At 35.8% G+C, this 23,029-nt stretch overlaps 1 protein-coding gene across 1 annotated transcript; it reads left to right on the forward strand.

The window, feature by feature from the left end:
• Positions 1-833: 833 nt before the first annotated feature.
• LOC111022618 (zinc finger CCCH domain-containing protein 48) lies at positions 834-7,021 on the forward strand. Its single transcript, XM_022299795.2, has 9 exons — positions 834-1,616; positions 1,740-1,835; positions 3,660-3,749; positions 3,968-4,069; positions 4,817-4,963; positions 5,045-5,164; positions 5,272-5,331; positions 6,287-6,384; positions 6,527-7,021. Exons 1-9 carry the CDS (start codon positions 1,179-1,181, stop codon positions 6,666-6,668), a joined length of 1,293 nt encoding a protein of 430 aa, XP_022155487.1. The 5' UTR covers positions 834-1,178; the 3' UTR covers positions 6,669-7,021.
• The last annotated feature ends 16,008 nt before the right edge of the window (positions 7,022-23,029 follow it).

Raw genomic sequence — 23,029 nt, forward strand, 5'->3', positions numbered from 1 at the left:
TAAATAGAGGGTCCCATTTCCATTCCAAGTATCGAATTTCTCCTCAAACCTTATATTGAGTCCGAGCTACTTACTAATTTGAGTGTCGGAGATTTTGCCCTCTTGTATAGGTCTTCTTGTTGTGACTGAAGTCAGAGCTTGGACCGAGTTCGGCCTTGACCAAGGTTTGACTTTGTGCATTTCTCGGCATAAACAAGATCTTTGTTTTAATCTTTTAAACGTGCGTGATTATATTTTCTACCGTACTTTACAAGGGAACACTTGTCCAAAAATCAAGTTTTAAGGGTAAAGTTTTAAAAATTTCCCTTAAAATTTAAAAAATACACTTTACCATGCCAAAATAATAATAGTTGAATAACTAAAAAAAATGAGATTATTCAAGAATTCACATTGAATGTCGCTCCCATAGCGTTCATCTCTTAATGTCCTATCTTCTGTTTCGAGCAAGAAAAGGTTTGCGTCATGCAAGTTAGGTTCTGGCTGTATTGATTGCAAGTGTTCAAGTATTAGTGCAATTATTCGAAATGGGTGGGGCTTCGGTTGCCGGCTCTCCTATCATCAGGTCGCCAACTTTCTTGACCTTCCGACACTAAGCAAGCATCTACATGAGCTGGGTTCAGAACCTCGTTTCTTGACCTTCCGACACTAAGCAAGCATCTACATGAGATGGGTTCAGAACCTCGTGAGACGATTTAGTCCATATCAAATTAATAAAATTGTGATAATCATAAAATTTTAAGGTAAAAAGAAAAAGAAAAAGCGAAAATCTTTACCAAGAACGTTTGAAATTACAGATATAACCTTCTCGTACATCTCACGCTTCCTTCAGTTCAGAACAGCGTTCGTTAATCGTTCTCCTTCTCCCCCTCCAGCTCAAAACTAAACTCACTGGACTTACCAAATCAATCTCTGCTCCTTCCAACTCTAGGGTTTTTTCACCATCTTAATCTTCCAATTCCAAATTCCAATTCCTGTCCGGATTTTCCCCCAAATCTCTCACTTCATGATCCTACTCCAGATTCTCTCTTCTCCATCCTGCCCGCACCTGCGACATCCTTGAGTTTTCTTCTTCGATCCCTCACTGCTCCGGATTATTCTACTCCCAATTGGGTACATCCAAGATTTCGAGGATTCTGATTTCTATTCACTGAGCTGAGTGGGGTTTTCGATTTTAAGGTATGGATGTAGATGGAGGGAATAAGCGCGTTTTTCAGAGGCTGGGTGCGCCTTCGGGAGATGCGAGGAATCAGAAGGTCTGTTTCCATTGGAGGGCGGGCAAATGTAATCGCCATCCGTGCCACTTTCTTCACCGAGAATTAAATGGCCCCCCGCATGCGGCTTCGAATGGAGCTGCTGCTGCCGCCCCCAAGAGGGGTCACGGGTTCGCCTCTGATGATTCCAGTGTATCTGCTCCCCGACGGAGTACCAATTTTAGCGGCGGCTCCACGTGGGGACGAGTTCATGGTGGTGGTAATAGAGTAGTTAGAAAGACAGAGAAGCTCTGTAATTTTTGGGTTCAGGGGACCTGTAGTTATGGTGACAAGTGTAGATACTTGCATTCTTGGAGTTTGGGGGAAAGTTTCTCACATCTAACGCAGCTCGATGGGCACCAGAAGGCAAGTGGATATATATCTACAACTTGAATTACTATTTATGCAGAGAATTATGATTGTCTCGTTCTAGATTGCTTCACTGCAAGTCTGGGAATTAATATTTTTGTGACTTCTATTTTTTAATAGGCTGTAACTGGGATTGCTTTTCCATCTGGGTCTGACAAGCTTTATACTGGTAGCAAAGATGAGACTGTCAGGGTATGGGACTGCCAGTCCGGGCAGGTTTGTTACTGACCTATTAACTTGACCTTCTTCTTATATCCTAGTTCTATTTCTTTCCTCTTTTATATTTATTAGAATCATTTCGTTAGAAAACTGAAAGAAAAGATAATATTCTCTACAATACTAAGGCCTATTATATAAGTGAAAGACCTCCTATTGAAAGAAAGCCAGCATTTTGTGGCTTAATGCCTTTGGAGCTAATTTATGAGAAGTTTGGTTTGAAAAGAATGGAAGAATTTTCTTAGGAACAGAAAGAGAGGACAAAATCTTTTGGGAGGAGTACATTTTTGTTTCCCTCTCTTGGAGTACCTTACATAATGCTCTCTGTAATTATGACATTTATTTTTAATTTTCTGCCACTTGGGGATGACTTTTTTAATCCTTCTTTTGACTTTTGAGACGCTTGCCTCTTTTTTTCCCTAAATAATCACTTAAATTTTGTTTACTATAAAAAATGGTGTAGGCTAGTTATTTTTAGAACTTATTCAGAATTGAGAGCAATTTTATTGCTTAGAGATTACATGAACATTAACGGGATAGTGCTATATTTAGAAAGCCAAGTCGTTGTATTGTTCAAAGGAACTACTGGAGACTAAGTCCTCGATGTTTCTTCTTGGATGATGAAGGGTAAGCTAGGAGCGATTGGAGAGGTCATGTAAGGTGGTTCCGTGCTTGCATTTTTATCATAGATGTTTTTAGTGGATTTCTTAGAGGGAGGGGGGAAGGCAAGTAACTTGGTGGAAGAATTTAGAGTAGGTAGGGGAAATCTTCACACTTACTCGCAATTATCTGTTGCTAGGAAGGAGGAGTCTTTCATTGATACTAATATAACTGTTTCCAATTTTTAGGAGAATTTGGGGCTTAGGATGTTGTATTGCTCTATTAGTCTATTACTATATTTCCCAAGTAATCCTTTTGGATTACTTGAAAAGAAAGGAATCAGAGGTTCTTTAAAGATAAGGAGATTTCTTTTGATCGGTTCTTACGATGCTATAGTTTTTTTTTTTTTTTGGTATTACTTGGTGTAAATGCTCTCCTCTTCTCCATCATTTTAGTTTCTCTTCTCTTGGATTGTTCTCCCCCTCAGTTGTAATTTCATACCATCAATGAAATTGTTTGTCATAAAAGGAAAAAAACAATTTCCCACAATTTATTTGGCTTTGTCTTTAGTACAAAATTCTAGGCATGTGTTTTCTTTTTTGGACCTGGGTGTAGAAAAGTTTAGGAGGTAGGTGTCTCATGAGTAAAGGAAAAGCTTTTTTTTCAACGATGGCAGACTTGCCCCTTTTAAGTCTCTCGTTGCAATGCCCCCTTGTTTTTTCCATGGTCAAAATGCTGGTTATTTTCAGGAACACTAAGAAGCTCATAAGAAGCCCTATATAAGATGGTTTCCAATGACTTGTTTATTTGAGGATTTATTTTTCAGTTTCCTAATCCCGCTAAGTGATTTTATAGAACCATCTAGCCCCCAAGGGGGGCCCATTGGCAGAGGCATGTGGTTTTCGAGTAACTCATACTTAAAGGTCACGTGTTCAAAACTTTGGATGAGCTTAATAAGGAAAATAGTAATTGTGCTTTAGCCTACCGGTTTAATATCACATCTTCGGAGGGCTAAAGCTCTTAAGATTAATCTCACATCTTAAGTTCTGAAGTCAAGCTGATGATGCTTTTAATTTGTTCTTACAGTTCTGAGTAACTTACTCCATTAGTCATTTTAGGGTTTCCAAACGTTGCTTTTCTCAGTTACTAATTTTTTTTGACTTTGACATGATATAGAGTTAGTACTATGACAAGTTTTCTTAATTTTCTTGCATTTCTTTGCAGTGCATGGCCGTTATTAATCTTGGTGGAGAAGTTGGTTCCATGATTGCTGAAGGCCCTTGGGTATTTGTTGGCATACCTCATCTTGTTAAGGTGAAATGGAATCCATCTTATATGAACTTCTATTGAATGACGAGCTGTAGCCTATAGCTGTGTTTATTGTACACAAAAGATAAACTTTGACCGTGTTTTAGCCTACTGGATATACTTTAAAAGATATATATATATTTTTCCTGTTAAGGATATGCGTTAATGTCATTGCCAATGTACGGTGACGTGAACTAACTTGGACATTTTCATATGGTTTAAAGGCATGGAACATTCAGACTTCAGCTGATCTGAGTCTTAGCGGACCCGTTGGCCTAGTTTATGCCCTTGTTGTGGGTAATGATTTGCTCTTTGCTGGTACACAGGTAATCTTGTTAATTCTGAATTGTAACTTTGAGAATTTAAGCGATGAACTCATCTCCATAATCCAAATTCTTGTTTGTTGGGTGTTTTATCAATAAATTATATATGTATTTTTATTTTTATTATTTTTTTTATAAGAAACCTGAAACATATGTAGTATAAACAAAGAGCAGCCTAAGGGCTGGGGCAGAGGAAACCCCCAACCAAGGAACACTAAATGATATTGATTGACAAATTTGCGGCTTTTTCATCTCAGTATTCCCTTAAAAGGAAAAAGGTGAATTGTGGATCAATGATATTAAAGCTCTTGTTTGGGATGGGAACTATGGATGAAAAGAAATAGAGAAGCATTGGGAGACTCTTTGTATATGATAGAATCATTTTGGGGAGGGTTAATGTTTTTGTTTCAAAATATATAAAGATTTTTGTAGTTTTCCTCCTTTTCTAAATTGTGCATATTGGAATAGTTTTGTCCAAGCTTCTTCGTTTCTTTGAGGATGTTTTATCCTCTTTTTGTATCTTTTTCATTGTTAATTAAAGTTGTTTCTTAAAATAAATTATAAACTTATAGCTTTTTAATGTTCCGTGCTGCTATGACCTCTTAAGTTGTAAGGCTGTAGCCTCTTATTTTCTCTATGCTCCTCATATTTGTATGGATATGGTTCCTTCTCATATTTTAATTGATTTCACTTCGATAAGGGGTTACAGTCTTCCAAGTTAAATTTTAATTTTTACTCTTCTGTACACAGGATGGGTCTATATTGGCATGGAAATTTAATGTTGCAACCAACTCCTTTGAGCCAGCTGCATCACTCAACGGCCACACTCTTCCTGTTGTTTCTTTAGTTGTGGGAGCTAATAGACTCTACTCTGGTTCCATGGATCATTCTATTAAAGTGAGTTGAACTCTAGTATGTGTTATCTTTTCTCTACTTCAATTTGTTTTTACAATTTTGATTCTTTCTCCTTTATTTTAGGTATGGAGTCTAGAATCTTTGCAGTGCTTACAGACACTGACTGATCATACGTCAGTGGTAATGTCTGTACTTTGCTGGGAGCAGTTCCTTTTGTCATGTTCACTAGACAAGACCATAAAGGTTGAACTCATTTACATGCTGAGTGTCTATACATGAAGGTGCTAGTTTGATACTGTATTTTTCTGGACTAAAAAATTATGCAACGGTTCAACTTGTCTTGCCTGCAGGTTTGGGCTGCTACGGAAAGTGGAAACTTGGAAGTAACTTACACTCACAAAGAAGACCATGTATGTTTGTGGTTTTCTGTTTGGTTAATATTATTTTTTTAGATAAGGCACAATTTTCATTACTAAAGAAAGTGTACAAAGGATGAGAATAAGGAAACCTCTGAAAGGCCAAGGAGACTAAGTTCATATACTTTCTTATTGCCGCATTGCATTTTTATAGTGTGTTTTACCTAACTTTTGAAATAAAGAGTGCTTTTTAAATAAATAAAAAATGCCAACCTAAGCCTAGCTTCACTTGACCAAAAGGTCGGAGGTTCCAATTCGCATCCTCACATGTTGAACTCAACAAACTGTTTCTACAAACACTTCTAGAAGAATTATTAATTTAGCGTGGGTTTACTGTTTAGTATAGTTTCTTTAGTTATTTTAGATAATTAACAGCAATTTTTTAAAAATCTACGGTATTTGGTGATAAATAAAAAATTTTTACAAATCGGATTGTAGAACTGTTTTTGAAGAAATACTTGACAAAATATTATCCAAAAAATGACGTTAAAGTGATTGACACTCTTGTAGTTTAAGCATCGAACATGATTACTAAAAAATTGGTTGATAAGTGCTTAAAATAAAAGATGTGTCAATCACTTTTATTTGATCCAAAAAAAGTTGTCATTTTTGGTATGTTGCCTGGACTATTCTTAAATTCAGATGCATCTTCCTAATTTTATGAGCAATTTTTAGAATTACACTCAGACGGAATTGATTTGACTTTAGTGTTAGCCAAGAATTTAGAGTTAGGATTGGCTAATAGTATAGCATTGGCACATATAAAGTATCATCTATTAAAAGTGGGAAATATTTCCCCATAAAGGGGGAAAATTTCAGACCTCAGAAATTATAGGCTGCCTTAGGTTACAGTTGCAACGAAATTCATTTTTAGATCATATAATGGAATGATTTCATTCGGACTATTCAATCAACATGTTCAATTCATTTATGTGATGTAATGTTGCAGGGTCTGCTTACCCTCTGTGGGATGCACGATTTAGATGGCAAGCCTGTTTTGTTATGTTCGTGCAATGACAACTCAGTTCGCCTTTTCGATTTGCCATCGTGAGCTTTCTTACACTCATGGTTCAACTAAACTTCTTTATTTGGTTCTGGATTCTTGGTTTTGTTTCTCTTAATACATGTTGACAATAATGTTTTCAGTTTTGTTAACCGGTACCAATTTGAACTGTATTGTTGCTGATAGATTCTCAGAGAGGGGTAAAATATTTTCCAAGGAAGAAATTAGATCAATCCAGGCTGGTCCAGGCGGCATCTTCTTTACTGGTGACGGGACCGGGCTAATGAAAGTGTGGAAGTGGTTGGCCGAGCAACCTGCAAGCATGTGAAATGTTACGAGCAAAACACAGTGTAATGTAATTTGGTCTTCTCTTCATCGTCTTTTATGATAATTTTATACCTTTTTTTGAGGGGGAGGGGCTGGCTGGTTCCTTTGTAATGTACAAGTTGCAGAGGAAGTAGAGGTTGAAAATTCCATTTTTGATTTGTTAGTTTTTTAGGGATGCGTCTGCTGTCTGCTGTATTGTGTGCAATTAATTAGTGGTCATAAAGCAGCAGATTTAGATGAAATTGTTACACGAGGATCAGAGTTTATATTTGCAGAGTGGTGGAAAGTTATATGTGCTCATTAAGAAGAAATATAGAGCTGAATAAGATTCGCTAAAGAAGATGATTCCAATTCTTTCTCTGTTTTTTCTTTTAGAATATCGGTAAATCCAATACGGAGATTCGAACTTCTTATTGTTTAAGAAGCGGAGATGTCGATGTTTTAATTACTAAACTATACTTAAAAGACGTGGCATGCCTGGTCCCATTTGGTCTTGAATGTAAATGTATAATTGCTTTAGGGTAAGTACAATATATAATCAAAGGTTAGTTTGTTTTCTAATAGCGTTACTTAGAGGGCTTAAATCTTATTATTTGTTTAAAATTGATTTGATATTTAGAAAAGTTTGACTGATTTAAATTTTTTATGCCTTAATGAAAAACGTCTGGTTTTTTAAAAACCTGTTTCTCTAACACTTTTTGCTTACGTTGCACCTTTAAGTGTTGGCACAGTGGCAAGAGACTTGGATGTTGAAATCTATGATCCGAGTTGGAGCCTTTATTTGTCTAGGAAAGAACACTTTGTTGCTGACGTCATCGTGAAATTATGCATTTGCACTTCTCCACTAATTCTCCTTTCCCCACCTTCACATTTCTCCCTCTAGTCACTGTCTGGATGTGAAACGAGGACCCCTCATCCCTAGCTCGTTGTCCCTTCCCTTGTGTCTTGTGTCTTAGCCCTACTGTATGCTGATCAGGTTTGTTTTGAGTGATTTTTTTCTCTCTTTGCTCATTTAGACAAATCAAAGTTAGGCATTCTCATTCTCTAAATATTTTTCCGTTGTCAAATACAAGCCTCTCATTCTATCATCTGAGTTCCACATTGTCTCCATCGCCTCCAACCTCATATGCCTCTATGTCGACTTTAACGACCTTATATGGGCTGTCTCTATTTTCAATGTGTTCCTTGAACCTGAACCCATAGTGTAGAACTCGATTTCCAAACCTCTATGCTGAATTTAACAACCTTCCCAGATTCAAGTGAGAGTGAGATGAGATTCGAGCGAGAGTGATCGAATAGGACTCGGGCGATAAGCACTAGAATAGAATCCAAGCAATGGTGATAGTGATAGAATTCAAGTGATAGAAACATAATAGGATCTTACGCGATAACGAAAGCTCGATAGCTTTTTAGAAATTGTCTTCAGCTTCTGTTCTTCGGCCTTTCAAAATTTGATATAGTGGCTTTTTAGAGAGAGGGAGAAAGAGAAGAGAAGGGGTTTCAAGCCAACAGTTCGTGTGAGCGTTGTGGAATTGATCCGAGTGATAGCGCCTATCGTGAGTGTTAGCAATAGCTATTCGAAACTGTTAGAGGCTTCTTTTCTTTGACAGTTTGAAATTTGATTTGGTAGCTTTTCAAAGAGAGAGAGAAGGGGGTGCTGTTCAGAATTTGATCTGGTAGCTTTTAAGAAAAGACATTGGATCTGTAGCTTCTTTGGGAGAGAGAAGAGAGAAGAGAAGGGGTTTTTTCTTGCTACTTCTTGTATTGGCATGTGCCATACATATTTTTGATGGAGCAGAACTTTAATTTTGAGAATTTGATATTACTCAATTTAGCTCTAAGATTTTACTGCTATGGAGGCGTTTGTTATGTTGATATTGTAATAACAAGTTTGGGAATAGAAAGTTTGAGAATAATCATATTCGGATTTTGATGCATAAAAATGATCTTGGGGTGACAATGAAGTTTCAGAATCCAAGGCCTTGGATTAAGATTGCTAGGGCTAAGGTGTGTTTGTTTGGATTGTATGAGAATGGAATTTTGAAATCCAATCTTAGACTGTATACCAAATGCTCAAAAAAATGAATGAGACTAGTTAAACAGACTAATAACTATTTTTTACGTTGAAACGACCCGTATACTTATAAGTTGTCAACTAGAACATAGTTTAGTGGGTTAAAGTACATATATCTAATCATGAGATTGAGAATTCGAATCTCCACCTTCACATGCTATACTAATTAATATATATATATATATATATATATATATATATATATATATATATATAACATACATATACATATAAATCTAATACATATAAATCTAATGAGTTATAATAATGAACATTTTAATAATAAGATGACACAATCAAAATTAAGTAAATATGAAAAAACTATAGATTAATATGTAACATGTCACCACCATAGAAAATTCTAAAAAGAAATGCAAATTTATTTAAGTCGATCACAACCATGAAACTTAGGTTTCACTCAGCCTCATCATCGGGCCCGAGGCCTAAAGGCCGGCCCAGGCCCAGCCCAAGTCTGATCCAAGGTCAACGTTTGACCGGCCCGGTCCAATCCAACCCTTTTATTAATTGGATTGGATATGGATATTCATTTTTTAATTTGGGCCGGCCCGTGGGCCAGCACGTTTGAGCCGTATTTGGATTGGCCTGTAGGCCCAAAAGCCCGATCCAATATTTATTAATATTTATATTATATAATATTAATATATTATTTTATTATTTATTTATTATAAAAATAAATTAGATATGGTAAGCTATAGGATCTTTTGTTTCCCCCTACTAAATAGGTACATATATTCTACCACTCCCCAATATCTCATTTAAATCATATTACGAGTAAACTCTCCAATTTCTCAAATTCAAAATTTAAAATTATTTTAAATATATCTAATATTAGGTTGTAATTTTTAAAATTTTTTAATACAAAATTTTCTTATAAATATCAACCTTCTTTTCTTTTTCTTCACTCAAATTCTAATTCTAATTCTCAATCTCAAATCCTCTCAAGTTTCAATTCAGAGTGTTTAAATTTTTAATTTCTCTTGTAAAAAGATATAAATTTAATTTTTAAAAATAAAAAATATAATTTTTTAAAATAAGGCAACTTGAATTTATAAAATATGACATAATAAAATTTATTAGTAACATTATAAAAATAACAAAAAAATGTACCAAAAATTATATAAAAACAGATATTCTACAATTTAAAAATAAAAAACTTAGTTTGGAAATTATTTAAAATTTAAAATTTGATAATTAAAAATATATTAATATACGGGCCGATCCAAACCCAATCCAAAGGGCCGATCCAACTTTGGCTCAACAACTTAGGCCCATGGATTGGGCTATGAGCCTAGGTTTGAGTGGTTGGGCCGGCCCAAGCCCGGCCCAAACAATACTTGAGGCCCGAAAGGCTTGGGCCTAGGCCAAGCTTGGGCCATTACTTCTTTGGGCTGGGCCGGCCCGACCCAGCCTAATGATGAGGCTGAGGTTTCACTCATAAGAGAAATATTTAGCTTGAGTTAACCAAAAGCCGTTTGAACAACAAACAATTAAAATATATATATATATATATCTCGTTATCCCAATTGTTGATGCTCCGCCCTTTTCATTTTAGAGTTCCCTCCTTTGAAACACTCGCTCATTCTGTCTCTCTCTCTTAAATTAAATTATATCGTCTTTTTCATTTTTCCTCTCTTTTTCTTGATTTCTTTTTTCTCTCTCATTTTTCATTAACCCATTTTTTCTTTGTTTTCTCTCCTTCTTTTCTTCTCTTTCTTCATTCTTTCTCTTTTCCTCTATTTTGCAACGATATGAGTATTTTTCTCTCATTTTGTTTAAAATTTTTTTGGGATTTCTCTATTCCTTCTTATATTTTATTTTTTTTTTCAACCAGCAGCTTTCATGATTCTAGTGACGTTCAATAGTCATCGACGCGTGCATCAAAGTCGATGAGAGAGATTGTTCGCTAGAGAAGATGGCTTAGGAGAGGAATAGGGAAGGCAATAATCTATCAAAATACACCGATAGAGAAGAGAGAAGAGAGGGACGGAGGGAGAGAGAGAGAGAGCTAGAGGAGGAGAGAGGGAGCGAGAGGAAGAGAACGAGAGGGAAAGATCGAAGAGATTTCCTATTTGATTAGTTCTTAAGGAAAAGAAAAAATCTTACATAAATTTTAATTAAATTTCAATAACCCATTAATTAATTTATTTGGTCAAATAATTTAATTCTTAAAAATTTATTTATAAAATGAATAAAATTCCTAAATTTTTATCGATTCATAAAGTGAATAATTTCAAATATTTGAAATAAAATGTTGTTTATCTAAATAATAATAGTAATAATAAAATTTGATTAATTTAAATGAAATCATAAACAAGATTAAATGAAATATAACTAAGTAAATAAATCAATTAGTCAAATTAACAAATCATTTAGAGATTAAAGATTTCTTTTAATTAAAAATTTGAAAATTGGAATTAAGGAAAATAGAATCTCAATCTCTCTTCAATCTTTTTATTCTTATTCAAATTTGAAATTTAATCTAAATTTGTTTAATTATTTTTTCTTTTCCTTAACTATTTCAACTAATCACTTCAAAATAGGAAATCTCTCTCCCTCCCTCTCGTTCTCTTCCTCTCTCTCTCCCCCTCTTGTTATCTCAGTCTCTCGCTCTCTCTCTCTTCCTCTCGTTCTCTTACTCTTGCTCCGTCCCTCTCTCTCTTCTCTCTTCTCTCTTCTCTCTTCCCTCTTCTCTCTTCTCTCTCCTCTCTCCTCTCTCCTCTCTCCTCGGCACGTGTCAGCGGCCATTGAATGCCACTGCAATCATAAAGGTTGCTGGTTAAAAAAAATAAATAAGATAAGGAAAAGAGAAACTTAGAAAGAATGGATCAATTGAAAATGGGAGAAAAAAAATTATGAAAAAATAGAGAGATAAAAAAATTATGGAAAAAGAGTTAAAGGGAGGGAATAAGAGAGATCTACAAAATGAGTGAAATGGTAGTAAAAGTAATTTGGTATCTCAGTAAAGATTACAAAACATAGAGTAAAAAATAATACTGCCTTGATAAAATGACTATTTAACCCAAAAACCCAATCTTTAAGACGGGTATCCCTTACACGTGGAAAAATTATTTATTTAATGCAGTCATCATACTATGGCAAGCTGTCCTCTATTTGATGTAAATTCGAAAAATTTTCATGCCCATAATAATTTTGGATATAAATTTTAGATACTTTCATGGTTCTTCTCTCATAAATTTAATAGTATAAAACTGCCAGGTACATTTTTGCGTAACTATTCTAGCTTTCCATCACAAATAAATCAGAGATTTTGAATAGTTGAAGTAAAGCGACAGTTTGCTTTTGGCGACTGGGAATGAATTTACGATTGGAAAATTACAGGAAGCTACTGTTTTTATTTATTTATTATTTGTGAAACCAAAGTTGCTGTGTTGTTACTCTTAGAAACTTAAGTTAAAAGATACGATGATTTGCTTTTTCATTATCATCAAAATTGATGGATCAGACTTTAATTGTTATTTCTATGCTTGCAGTCTGTATAGAGTTTGAGTTTACATTTTATTTTTTAATTAAATGTTTCCCATTTTTAATTTTCCATTTTAAATATAACATATTTAGATTTTCAAACATTAATCCCTCGTGAGCCCAAACTCATTTATTTTACTAAGTTTTCTCTTCAATAGTATACTCTAAATCATTCCATTTTTATAACAAAATAAATCTTCCCCATTATCGGACTTCGCCAGAATCTGTCAACTCATTCCATTTCAATTTCCATGTAAAGTAATTTACCCATTCATCCAAAGTCCATCATCCTCACCTGAATGCTTTACCACCTGAACTTCATGTAAGTGGAGGTTTTTTTTTCGTGCCTTATTTTTTGATAGCAGGATAAACATCTACTCCTCTAAAATATTTTTTTCCACATTTTAATTATCTTCTTCCCCTCATTATTTTTTGTTTTCCAATTTCTATTTTTTCCAACGAATAGTAGGATAAAGATATACTCATCCAAAATATTATATAATATATACTTCTTATTAGTATATATTAAACAATTAGATTTTATAATATATTCCAACGACAATTACATAATATATTTTTCATTTTAATCTTACATTATAATGTATGATAAACATATACTCCTCCAAAATGTTATATAATATATATTTTTCATTGTTATATACAAATCTAGTAGGTTATATATTATATATTTTTTATGGAGGTTACAATATGATATATACCCCCAATGTATTACATATACCCAACATATACTTGATAATATACCCAACATATACTACCATATACATGATTTAATAAATAGAAACATATACCCAATATATACTTCATATACCTAAATATATACCGAACATATACTTTCTGTTCGAAATACAAAATCATTGAGCCGCCGTAGATCTGGGCAGAAGGAAGAAACCGTCTTGGGTCCGATTGGGTTGTCAGCTGCTGTTCTAAGGTCACTACTGCTCGTGGAGATCGATGGTCGTATAAATCTGCACCACTGCTCGTCGAAGATTGTTACCGAATTTGGGTCGCACGTCGTTGGTCACCGGAGTTCGTGGAGAAGAAGGTCTGGAGTCGTGCACTGTCACTGTCAAGCCTCGAAAATCTACTGTGACGCTGGAGTTTGTGGCCCCACATTTTAGTTTGTTATAAGAAATTCAACGAATTGAAGCAAAAACAAAAACGAAAAATCAAATGGAGTTTATTGTATACAAAGTTAATCAATATACTAGTATTTAATTAAGCATTAAATCGGCTGGAAAGAACAACCCCAATTACTGCTGCTAGTTGCTTTTTGCAGTTGGTTCATTATTACTTATGAGTTCTCCAATTCTTAAGTTTATTTCTCAATGGTGGTAACAGGCAAGGAGCAGAGAAGGCGGAAGGTGAATAGTTGCAACCGGAGTCGGCAAGAAGCGGCAGTGGTGGGAGGCGAGTGAAAACGACGACGGGCGAACATAGAGTAAAAAACACATCGTTATTCATGGACGTCGACATTTTATCAATATTTTTATGAACTTGAGACCTTGACATTTCTATCGACATCGATATTTAAAATCTTGGTTTTGTAATTTGAGATGTATGCTTCATTGAGAAAGGAGAGAATTTGTGCACAAGAGAACAAGATCCATGTGCACCCTTAGTTTTTTCTCCAAACCACCCTAAAGAACGCAACATCTTCCCCAATCTACACCTATACAAATGAAAAAGTCGGTCGATCGGTCGATTGATTTTTCTTCATCTGGAACCACCAACCGACTGATTGATCGATTTTACAAAAGAACCGACCTGTTGTTGAAACTGATCGAACCGACACGGTTCGGTCGGTTTCGATCGGTCAGAACGGTTTTTCGGGGTATGATGAACACCCCTACAACTTCCTCCACAATCATAATATATTTCATGAAATAAAAATTATTCATATACAACTACACATAAGTATAGTAGAATAATCATTATAGCAATTTTCTAATTTTCATGAAATATTGTTTCTCCATTTAAAGAAAATACATATTCAGTAGTGGACATCTCATCTTTATATATAACACTGATTGCATCGCAGTAATTTTCTAACACATAATGAAACTTAAAGTTTAAACATTAATCCAAACGATGAAAAACAGTCCAATGGTCTTTACCAGGATTGTGACTATATCTACTCAATCTACCCATAGTATATGCGCAATATCAAGTCTAGTATTTGATAGCTCACTTTGTCAGCTACATTTCATGAGATTTATATTGAAATTATTTGTTAGTTTTCGTTTCTTCACGACAAATTTAAGCACATAAAATATATTTTTCAGGAATAAAGTATTGGGAGGAAACGAGACTTATTTGGGTCAAAATGAGAGAAAAATCGAAATCAAAGTGACCAAGATGGAATAACAAGCGCTCCGAAGTTTAAATTTCGCGTTTGTGAATAGTGTAGCGCCATGGCCCTGTGTGTAGCGTCATGGCGCTGCCGTGACAACTTTTTATAAAAATAGGGTTGTGCAGCCGCCGAGATAGAGGAGTTTGGGAGAGGTTTTTTGGCAGTTTGCCTTTTTGGCTAATTTGGAGGGCAAGGAGATCATTGGAGAGCTTAGAAAAGTAATTTTCAAGGCTCGGGATCGTGGAGGTCGCTTTGGGAATGGACGATTGACATGCGGGACATAGTTTCTTCTACTTTCTCTTAGTTTTTCTAGTTTTGTTATGGACTTCTCATTGTGATTTTATTGTTTTCCATTGAATATGAGAAGCTAAACCTCTTATCTTAAGAATTGATGTAGCAATTGAACTTTATGCATTGATTGTTTAGTTTTCTTGACTGAATGTTTATGAATGTTCTACTTATGCTTCTCTATGCTTAATGCCTTGAATCCACTGGCCATAGATTGATTATTGATTTTAGACTTGAAATCTTACGCTCGGGAGAAGTGGTTTACAGTTCGAACTGGGATGCATAACTAAAGGGGTTTTAAGATCGGGAGATTTAGAAGTTCTTTAGAAGTCGTTAAAATACTTGTACGATAAAGCTTTTACTTGTTATAGAAACTAGAGAAGGATATTGGTTTCATAATTGGTAAGGAGAATTAGTTTGCGCTCGGGAGAGGCAGTTGAGATTTAAGAGTTCTTAACCTATAGAATTAATAATTAATTCAATCTTGATTAATTAAGTAGTTGGTTCATAAATTCAATTGGTGAAATCAATTCCCTAGGGCCTTTCTCCTCATTGCTTTTATCTTTGTTATTGCATGTTTATTTTCTTTGATTATATTTTCCAATTTGATTTTGATTATCTAAATAAAATTAAGCGATTGTCTATGTGGTAGTTGAGTGATCTTGAAACCCAATCTAGAAGACAATATCGGTATTTGACTTACCACTTTATTAAAACTTGACTCGTACACTTGCGATAAGCAATTTCTACTACAGTATTGTTCATTGAAACATGAAGACTACCTTTTTTTTTTTGCATATCCAGATTGAGATACACTATCAACCTTATTTTCTTAAGACTCATGTTGATATCATAAAACGTTCTTACAATCAAATTTATTTAGCATCCTCTCAATATAGTGTGATTAACATAGGAAGAACACACTACCATATTTACTTATCTTAACACAAGAGTTACATGAGCTAAATCGACATACAAACATGTAATCTCACAATCAGCTCTAAAGGTAGATTCCATCAACATATAAACATGTAATCACATAATCAACTTCAAACAACTTTGATTAAATAAGCTCCTAAAGTATTTTAGTAGCTTATTTAGTGCTAAAGAGAATTTTAAAACTTGCATATCTTATTCTCTTGACCAATAACCACAAAACTTTGAAGTTGCAATGAAAATCTCCTCTATATTACCATCAAGAAATACTATTTTTTTACATCCAATTGATGTATACAGCTTCTATGAATTTTTATTGAACCAACTGGTATAGTTCTTTAATAATTCATTTACACATAATATGTTCACTTCCTTTAGGTAACTCTATTAAGTCTACCTCATCTATAAGATATATGCATATAGATTGAACATCTGTCTTATTTGAATTTTCAACCAAAAAGTGAGTAAGAGAATTTAATTTCACACAATCATTCTCATAACATCTCAAATTAATTATTAAGTCAATAATTAATTTAATTTCTCACAGACATGTCAATAAACTTCACCAAGAAGATATATTTTTCATACTTTGCTAAATAATAGCAATATCACATCGTTAAATAATACCAGATACACACCAATAATTAGCCAATCATATAAGTTCATGTTTTCCACATTTAATTATACTAAATATTATGAATCTTATATAATAGCAAATAACTTCAAAAGGAAATAAATTTCGCAATCATTATTCACTATTTGACATACAATTTATTCATTTTCATAGTCATGCTCATAATAAATTATTTGTAATTAATAATTTTATTTCTTCAATATGACTATATATTCAACTATAGTCCATTAATATCTTAAATCACTAATAGGAAGATCTTAATAGTCATCATCATTTTTATGACAAACAGTTTTACACCACATTTCCTATTTCCAACGAGAATAAGGAAATTATATTTCAAATTAACATGAATAAAATAATTTTCATTTTAATGAAAACTCATGACCAATTAAAAATCTCAATAACCACAATCATTTAAGATATGAAGTCAAACTTAAATTACTTAAATTGAGATGCTCCGTTACCTTATTTCTTTTTCTAAACAATTTCAAGCTGCATCTTAAAACTACGGTAGTAAATATTTCAATTACATAAATAATTGGTACTAAAAGAAATTATCATAAATCATTGCAGATTTTACAAATAAGATAACAAAGAAATTATTCACTTTAGCCCATGCATAAAACACTTATACACTAATTATCAATAAATATAATGTTCAAACTATGATGATGATATAAATTAAAAATTGTTAAATCTTCGTAAGGTACTTAAATATATATATTAAACTTTACACTCATAATATAGGCCGAAAAACCAACCTATTTAAAAATTATGTAGCGTATGGAAAATTAATCTAAAATTTAATAAAATAGGCAAATCAACTTAGCATGTATTTTGGAACAAGTCCGTCCAAAATTTTTCAAATTCAATATTAAGAACCATACTTGTTAAAAAGTCAAATCAAATATGCATGAGATTTATAATATTACACAAATTTCAAATAATAGATAATACCAAATTCACATATTTAGCTTCCCTTTGTCTTTTCTCCGTCCTTCAAATTCTTTTGGTCCCCACAATCGTCGTCTTTGCGCACAACTCATCTCCGATCATAATCCAACATAATTCATGAAACACATAGAATAGTAAACAGAGAGAGATTATTAATCACAAAATGAAAAATTTCACAAAAAATAATAATAAATAATGTTAAAGGATATGGTCCAGTTCACGATTTGATCAAGAGATAATATCTTCAGGGGCCATTTTAGAAACTTATTTACGTAAATGTCTAAATTTTTTATAAATTTACACTTTTAGATTTCTGCAGGTAGAATTTTAATTTAATTCTGAATTTACCCCTACTGATTGCATTTTCATTTAAAGGGATTTTGATTTTTTGAAATATAAAATTGTTATTTCCATAAATTAATATCACAATCCTTTAATAAATGTGGGCCCCATAGTAATTGTCAATTCAAATTCCTTAATTCTCTCCTCCAAATCCCTCAAAAAAGATTTATTTCATCTATCCTCCATTGTTTCTGATTTTCTTCTTCCTTCACGTCCAAGGTATCCCGTTTTCTTCCGTTTTTCTTCTTCATTCACTGCCCAGCACAACATCCTTGTCGTCTGCTACGGTGCTACGAACACCTTCCCTTCGATTTCTGCTATGGTGCACGGTACTACAATGTTTCAAAATGGTTAAGTAACCTATTACTTATTCTTCTTTCCTTTTGTTTTGGTAGCCCTTTGCACCTGACATGTTAACGTAATTGAACTAATATATATCCATCTAAAACATATAAAATAGTAAAGGCTCATTACAGGACAAACAATCCTAGCTGAAAGCCAATATGAAGTCCTATAAGACATGGTATAAAGTATAATATATTGAATATATAATATATCCGATATAACATAGACTAAACCTTATGAGATATAAAATATATCCGCATGTATTGATGTAAATCATTAATGTTATATATCCAATAGATTTTTAACTTTAAATCACTATCTGTATATATCGAGATACATAAATCTTGAGATATAATATATATTCTTATCTAAACACTATACATCACCATACATACGTTACTCAGAACTAACGAATAAAGAAAAATATACTCGTATATACCAATGTAATACCGAAAGTCCTCTGTAAACTAGAGATATATTATATATCCTAATACATTTTCCATGGAAATTTTTTCACTGGTATATATGAAGATACTTTAATCTAGATATATATTATATATCCTAATCAGTACCAATATATTATATATACTCCAATATACACTGTTATAAAGGATAATAGCAGATAGCAAGAGATAATGGAACCAGAGAGCAACATATTCTATCAAAAAATGAAAACCTAAATTGAGCATATACAATAAGAACTATATACCTCGATTCTGAGCAAAATTGAAACCTAAATATAGCATAAAATACGGTATAAGGGGACATGACGGACTGGATTTCTCATGCGATGGAGGAAGAAGATGAAATTAGAACTTACAGTGTAATGGGTCGACGTAGTCGCTGGAGATGAAGGAAGCGTGATGATGTTGCTCTATGAAATGCGACAGAGGCCGTTGAAGATATCTTCTGGAAAGAATGGAGAAACACCTGTCGGAGAAATCTCTTGAGAAACGCGACGAGAACCTTGAAGGTGGAGAAACCTTACAGTTTCAGCGGTGAAGAGGGAGAAACCGATGGAGATGAAGAGGTTACGAAATCGTGGGTTTCTAAAAATCTCAATTTTGGAAATTAGAATTAGCTTAATTTCAGGGATTTGACATATTTTAATAATTATTTACCAATTTCATATTTTATTAATGATTTAATATTGAGATGGATATATTAATAATTTCTATCATGGGTACCATCTATTTAGAAATTATGTTAGACAAAAGTGTAAATTCTAGAACTTTAAATCTTCTTATGTAATTAATTAGGTGTGTACTAATCCCTCTTATCAAGGGTCAAGTCCATGGTTCATGTTATTTTCTTTTTTCTTTCCTTTTTAAAAATAAAAATAATGGATTTCCATTTCTTTTCAATAAGACAAAATAGGAACCCATCTTTCTCCCTCATCTTCTCCTTCACATTCCCTCAACTTAATCTAGACACCGCCACCTTCCCTCACTTATCTCCGGCAAGACCAGCGACTGTCTGACCTCCGGCGACCCGACGACCACATTTCGATATATACTTGACGGCGGCACAGTCGAACCCACATGCAAAACCTCAAACCAAGAACACCACCATATCTGACCCGCCCACAAACATCACGAACGGCCACCAGTGAACAGACCCGCGACCACGAGCACGAATACCATGAACACTACGAGCGGCCACTAGTGAATAGACCTGTGACCTGACCAGCGATCCACCAGATCTACAACCCAACACAAGCATACCCATATCTACGGAACTATTGACTCGATCGATCCGGCAAACCAACACAGTAGATCCACACAAAAAGATCCGACCAGAACATACGTCGATCTGTACGAAAAGCTTCAATTGGCAGCAGGAATGACCCAGGCGATCTAGACCTGTGACTCGTTCAGATCAGCGACATTCCGACGTCGGCACAGATTTGGGCGACTGGGTGTCCTCTAGTGCTGCCTTAAATTCATCAACCAGCACCAACGACGATGACCACCGCGAACAAATCAATGTTCATGGCTTCGATTTGTAGATCTGGCGTCGGCGCAACTCTCCCACCACAACATGAACAGATCTGTAAGAATCTGGAATTTTTTGTGATAGTAATAAGATTTATTTTCATCTAATTACTCTTGGAATTGCTTTCAAATTGTTAGAACTAAAAGGAGAGATTAGATGAAAAACGATTGTTGTGTCGTGGTTGAATCACTACCTTGAAAGCAATTTCGGCACGACCACGGTGCTAAATTGTATATACGTCGATTGCTCTCCCAATTTTCTAAAGATAACTTGTGATTTTGCCCCTTTTTCTAGTTGTAAGGTCTTGTCCACCTTAGCGTTACAATGAAAAAAGAACTTTCTCATCATTGCATCCTTTTTCTAGAGCTAGGCTATCTTTCTTCAAGTGAGAGATCGGATCGTGAAACCTCCGCCTTTGGGCTCCTCTGAAATCCTATGCTCATGTCTTTATCCTAAGGGCTATCCAAGGTTAACAGCCATGCACCCACTGAAGCCAAATGAAGTTGAAGAACAGGTTTAGAAATTTTGTCAAAAGCTCTTTTTTTCGGTGCATAAGAAAACTCGATTTAGTTTAAAAAATGAAAAAGAAAGAAAAAAAACGTTTTAACGTAATTGATTAAAACTTAGAAAACAAAATTAATTGCTTAATTAAAACGTTAAAGAATTAATTCTGTTACATTCAAATAATTAAAAATAAATAAAACGTTTTTTTCAAAATCATAAAATAGATATTTAATTTTACCTTTTTATCAACAAATTTTGTCATTCCAAACAGTTATCTGGTAGTAATATTTGAGTAAGATCAATTGGGTTGGTTGAATTATAGATCTATATCAAATTGACTGTATGAATGTGTCGGATACGAATTCTGGCCTGCCACATGTCATGATCGAAGAGGTGAGTTGAGTTGACATGCGCCTGAAATATGGAAATCGAACCAAAGATGTTCAGGTCGGTAGTCAGGGTATGACCTAAACGTCCGAGCCGACCTTCGGTAAAGTCCTTAACCTGGTCTCTTCCGAACCCGACAACACGCCGCGTTTTTAGGGTGTGTCAGAGTTCTTGTCGGGCCCAGTTCTATAAATAAAAACCCTAGCCTTAAATGCAAGGTACGTAATTCGAGAGAGAATCGGCAAGTTAGCTCGGACCTCAACTAACTTGCTCGTCGGAGAGCTAACTTTGTTTTGCAGGTCTCGCTAGTTCTCTGGGAAGGTGTTGGGCAGTTTGGAATAACTCATCCTGTACATTTCGATCTACTACCTATCCGAGCTCATCGATTTCGAGCTCAAACATTTGGCGCCATCTGTGGGAACGACATATTTGGAAGTCAGTCTAGCTTTTGCAATCTGAGCTAATGGCCCAAACCCGCTCTCAGCAGTCATGATCCCAGCTTTCGTCAATCCGCTCTCTAGGGAGGGATGCCACCACCCCCCATGCCCATCCTCGCCGCACATACTCTCAAGTTGTTGGAACTCCTATCATCGAGCGATAGCCTCAGGCGGGGGTTGTCAAGGAGAATGGAGGTCGGCCCGCCACATAGCAACCCGAGACTTCCTCCTCGCCTCAGATCAGTTTCCACCGCTGCAGCCTCAAAGGGACGGGTTGCCACCCCCTGTTCCTCGTCTCCGTAGTTGGGGGAACATAGATGCGCATTCCAGGGCAAGCACCGATGCGGGCGTGGACCCCTTCGTGGTAGCTAATGTGATCGCCGAGCTTACGGAAGTCAAGGCACGGCTCGAAGCAGTCGAGAGGGGCAGCGAGGTGTCCGACTCTTCCGTCTCTAGAGATTCTGCCAGAGGAAAGGGACCGATGCATCCGACCCAAAGAATGAAGTATCAGTTCCGACCTTGCAAGGAGGCCCGAGCTGGAGCACCTTCGCGAAGGTCATAGCGCCTAGTTCGGACGGTGCCCCGGGAGCCCAGGTACGAAGCCACCCATAGTAAGACTACCAGGTGGGGAGCCAACGCCCGAGGATCCAGCCAATCCAGACCCATTAGGCATTGACCGACAGATACAACGCCCATCAGGGTCGAGGTGAGGGGCCATCGAGAAGACGAGGGGTGGCACCCGAGGATCAGGAGTACCAGGTCGACTTGAAGCGAGAGAAACCCAGAGGTCGACGATCGAGAGAGATCCTCCCAGGGCGATCACTCATTTTTATCCAAGGTGACCTCCTCCGGGACCAATTTCAGAGGAAGATAGAAGATCTCAAGCGGCAGTGCAGGCCCATAGATACGCATCGTGTGGTCGAGCAAGAGGAGCCACCTTTCTCCCAAGCAATCCTGGACACGCCAATCCCACTGAGGTTCAAGGCTCCAGTCATGAGCTCCTATGACGGGTCCGGGGATCCCATCTCGTACGTGGAGGTGTTCGAGGGAAAGATGGATTTTTTGGCTGCAAGCGACGCTATGAAGTGTCGAGCATTCCAAATAGCTCTGGAAGGCTCGGAAAGGTTATGGTATCAACAGCTGAAGCCCAGGTCCATCGATAGTTATCAACAGCTGAGAATGTTGTTCATCAATCAGTTCTCAGCTCGGCAGTTGTTAAAGTTGCCGCCCTCTCACCTCGGAACAGTGAAGCAACGGGATAATGAGTTCCTGACGGAGTACATCGCTCGGTTCATGGACAAGCACGTCAATGTGGTGAGTTATACCGACGACATCACTATGATGTACTTCACGACAGGGCTGAACGACAGAAATTTGACGATATAATTCGGAAGTCGTCCGCCGGCCTCCCTAAACGAGATGCTCGCCCGAGCTCGCCAATACATTAATGGCTAGAGTTGTGGAAGGCCAACGGAGCCAGGCGAAGCAGCTGCGGTAAAGATCGGGACCGAAAGTCTCCTCCTCCCAAGAAGCAACGTGGTGATGATCGAAGCTCGTCTCGACGGGCCGACGACAACAAGAATAGAGGCCG

This window comes from Momordica charantia (genome assembly GCF_013281855.1).
Source record: "Momordica charantia cultivar OHB3-1 chromosome 5 unlocalized genomic scaffold, Mcharantia_2.0 BLBB01000005.1, whole genome shotgun sequence".
NCBI lineage: Eukaryota > Viridiplantae > Streptophyta > Magnoliopsida > Cucurbitales > Cucurbitaceae > Momordica > Momordica charantia.

Coding starts and splice junctions, on each gene's coding strand:
- LOC111022618 (XM_022299795.2), top strand. CDS start 1,179: ATGGATGTAGATGGAGGGAATAAGCGCGTTTTTCAGAGGCTGGGTGCG. Junction 1,836..3,659: donor GGGACTGCCAGTCCGGGCAG/GTTTGTTACTGA, acceptor ATTTCTTTGCAG/TGCATGGCCGTTATTAATCT. Junction 4,964..5,044: donor CCATGGATCATTCTATTAAA/GTGAGTTGAACT, acceptor CCTTTATTTTAG/GTATGGAGTCTAGAATCTTT.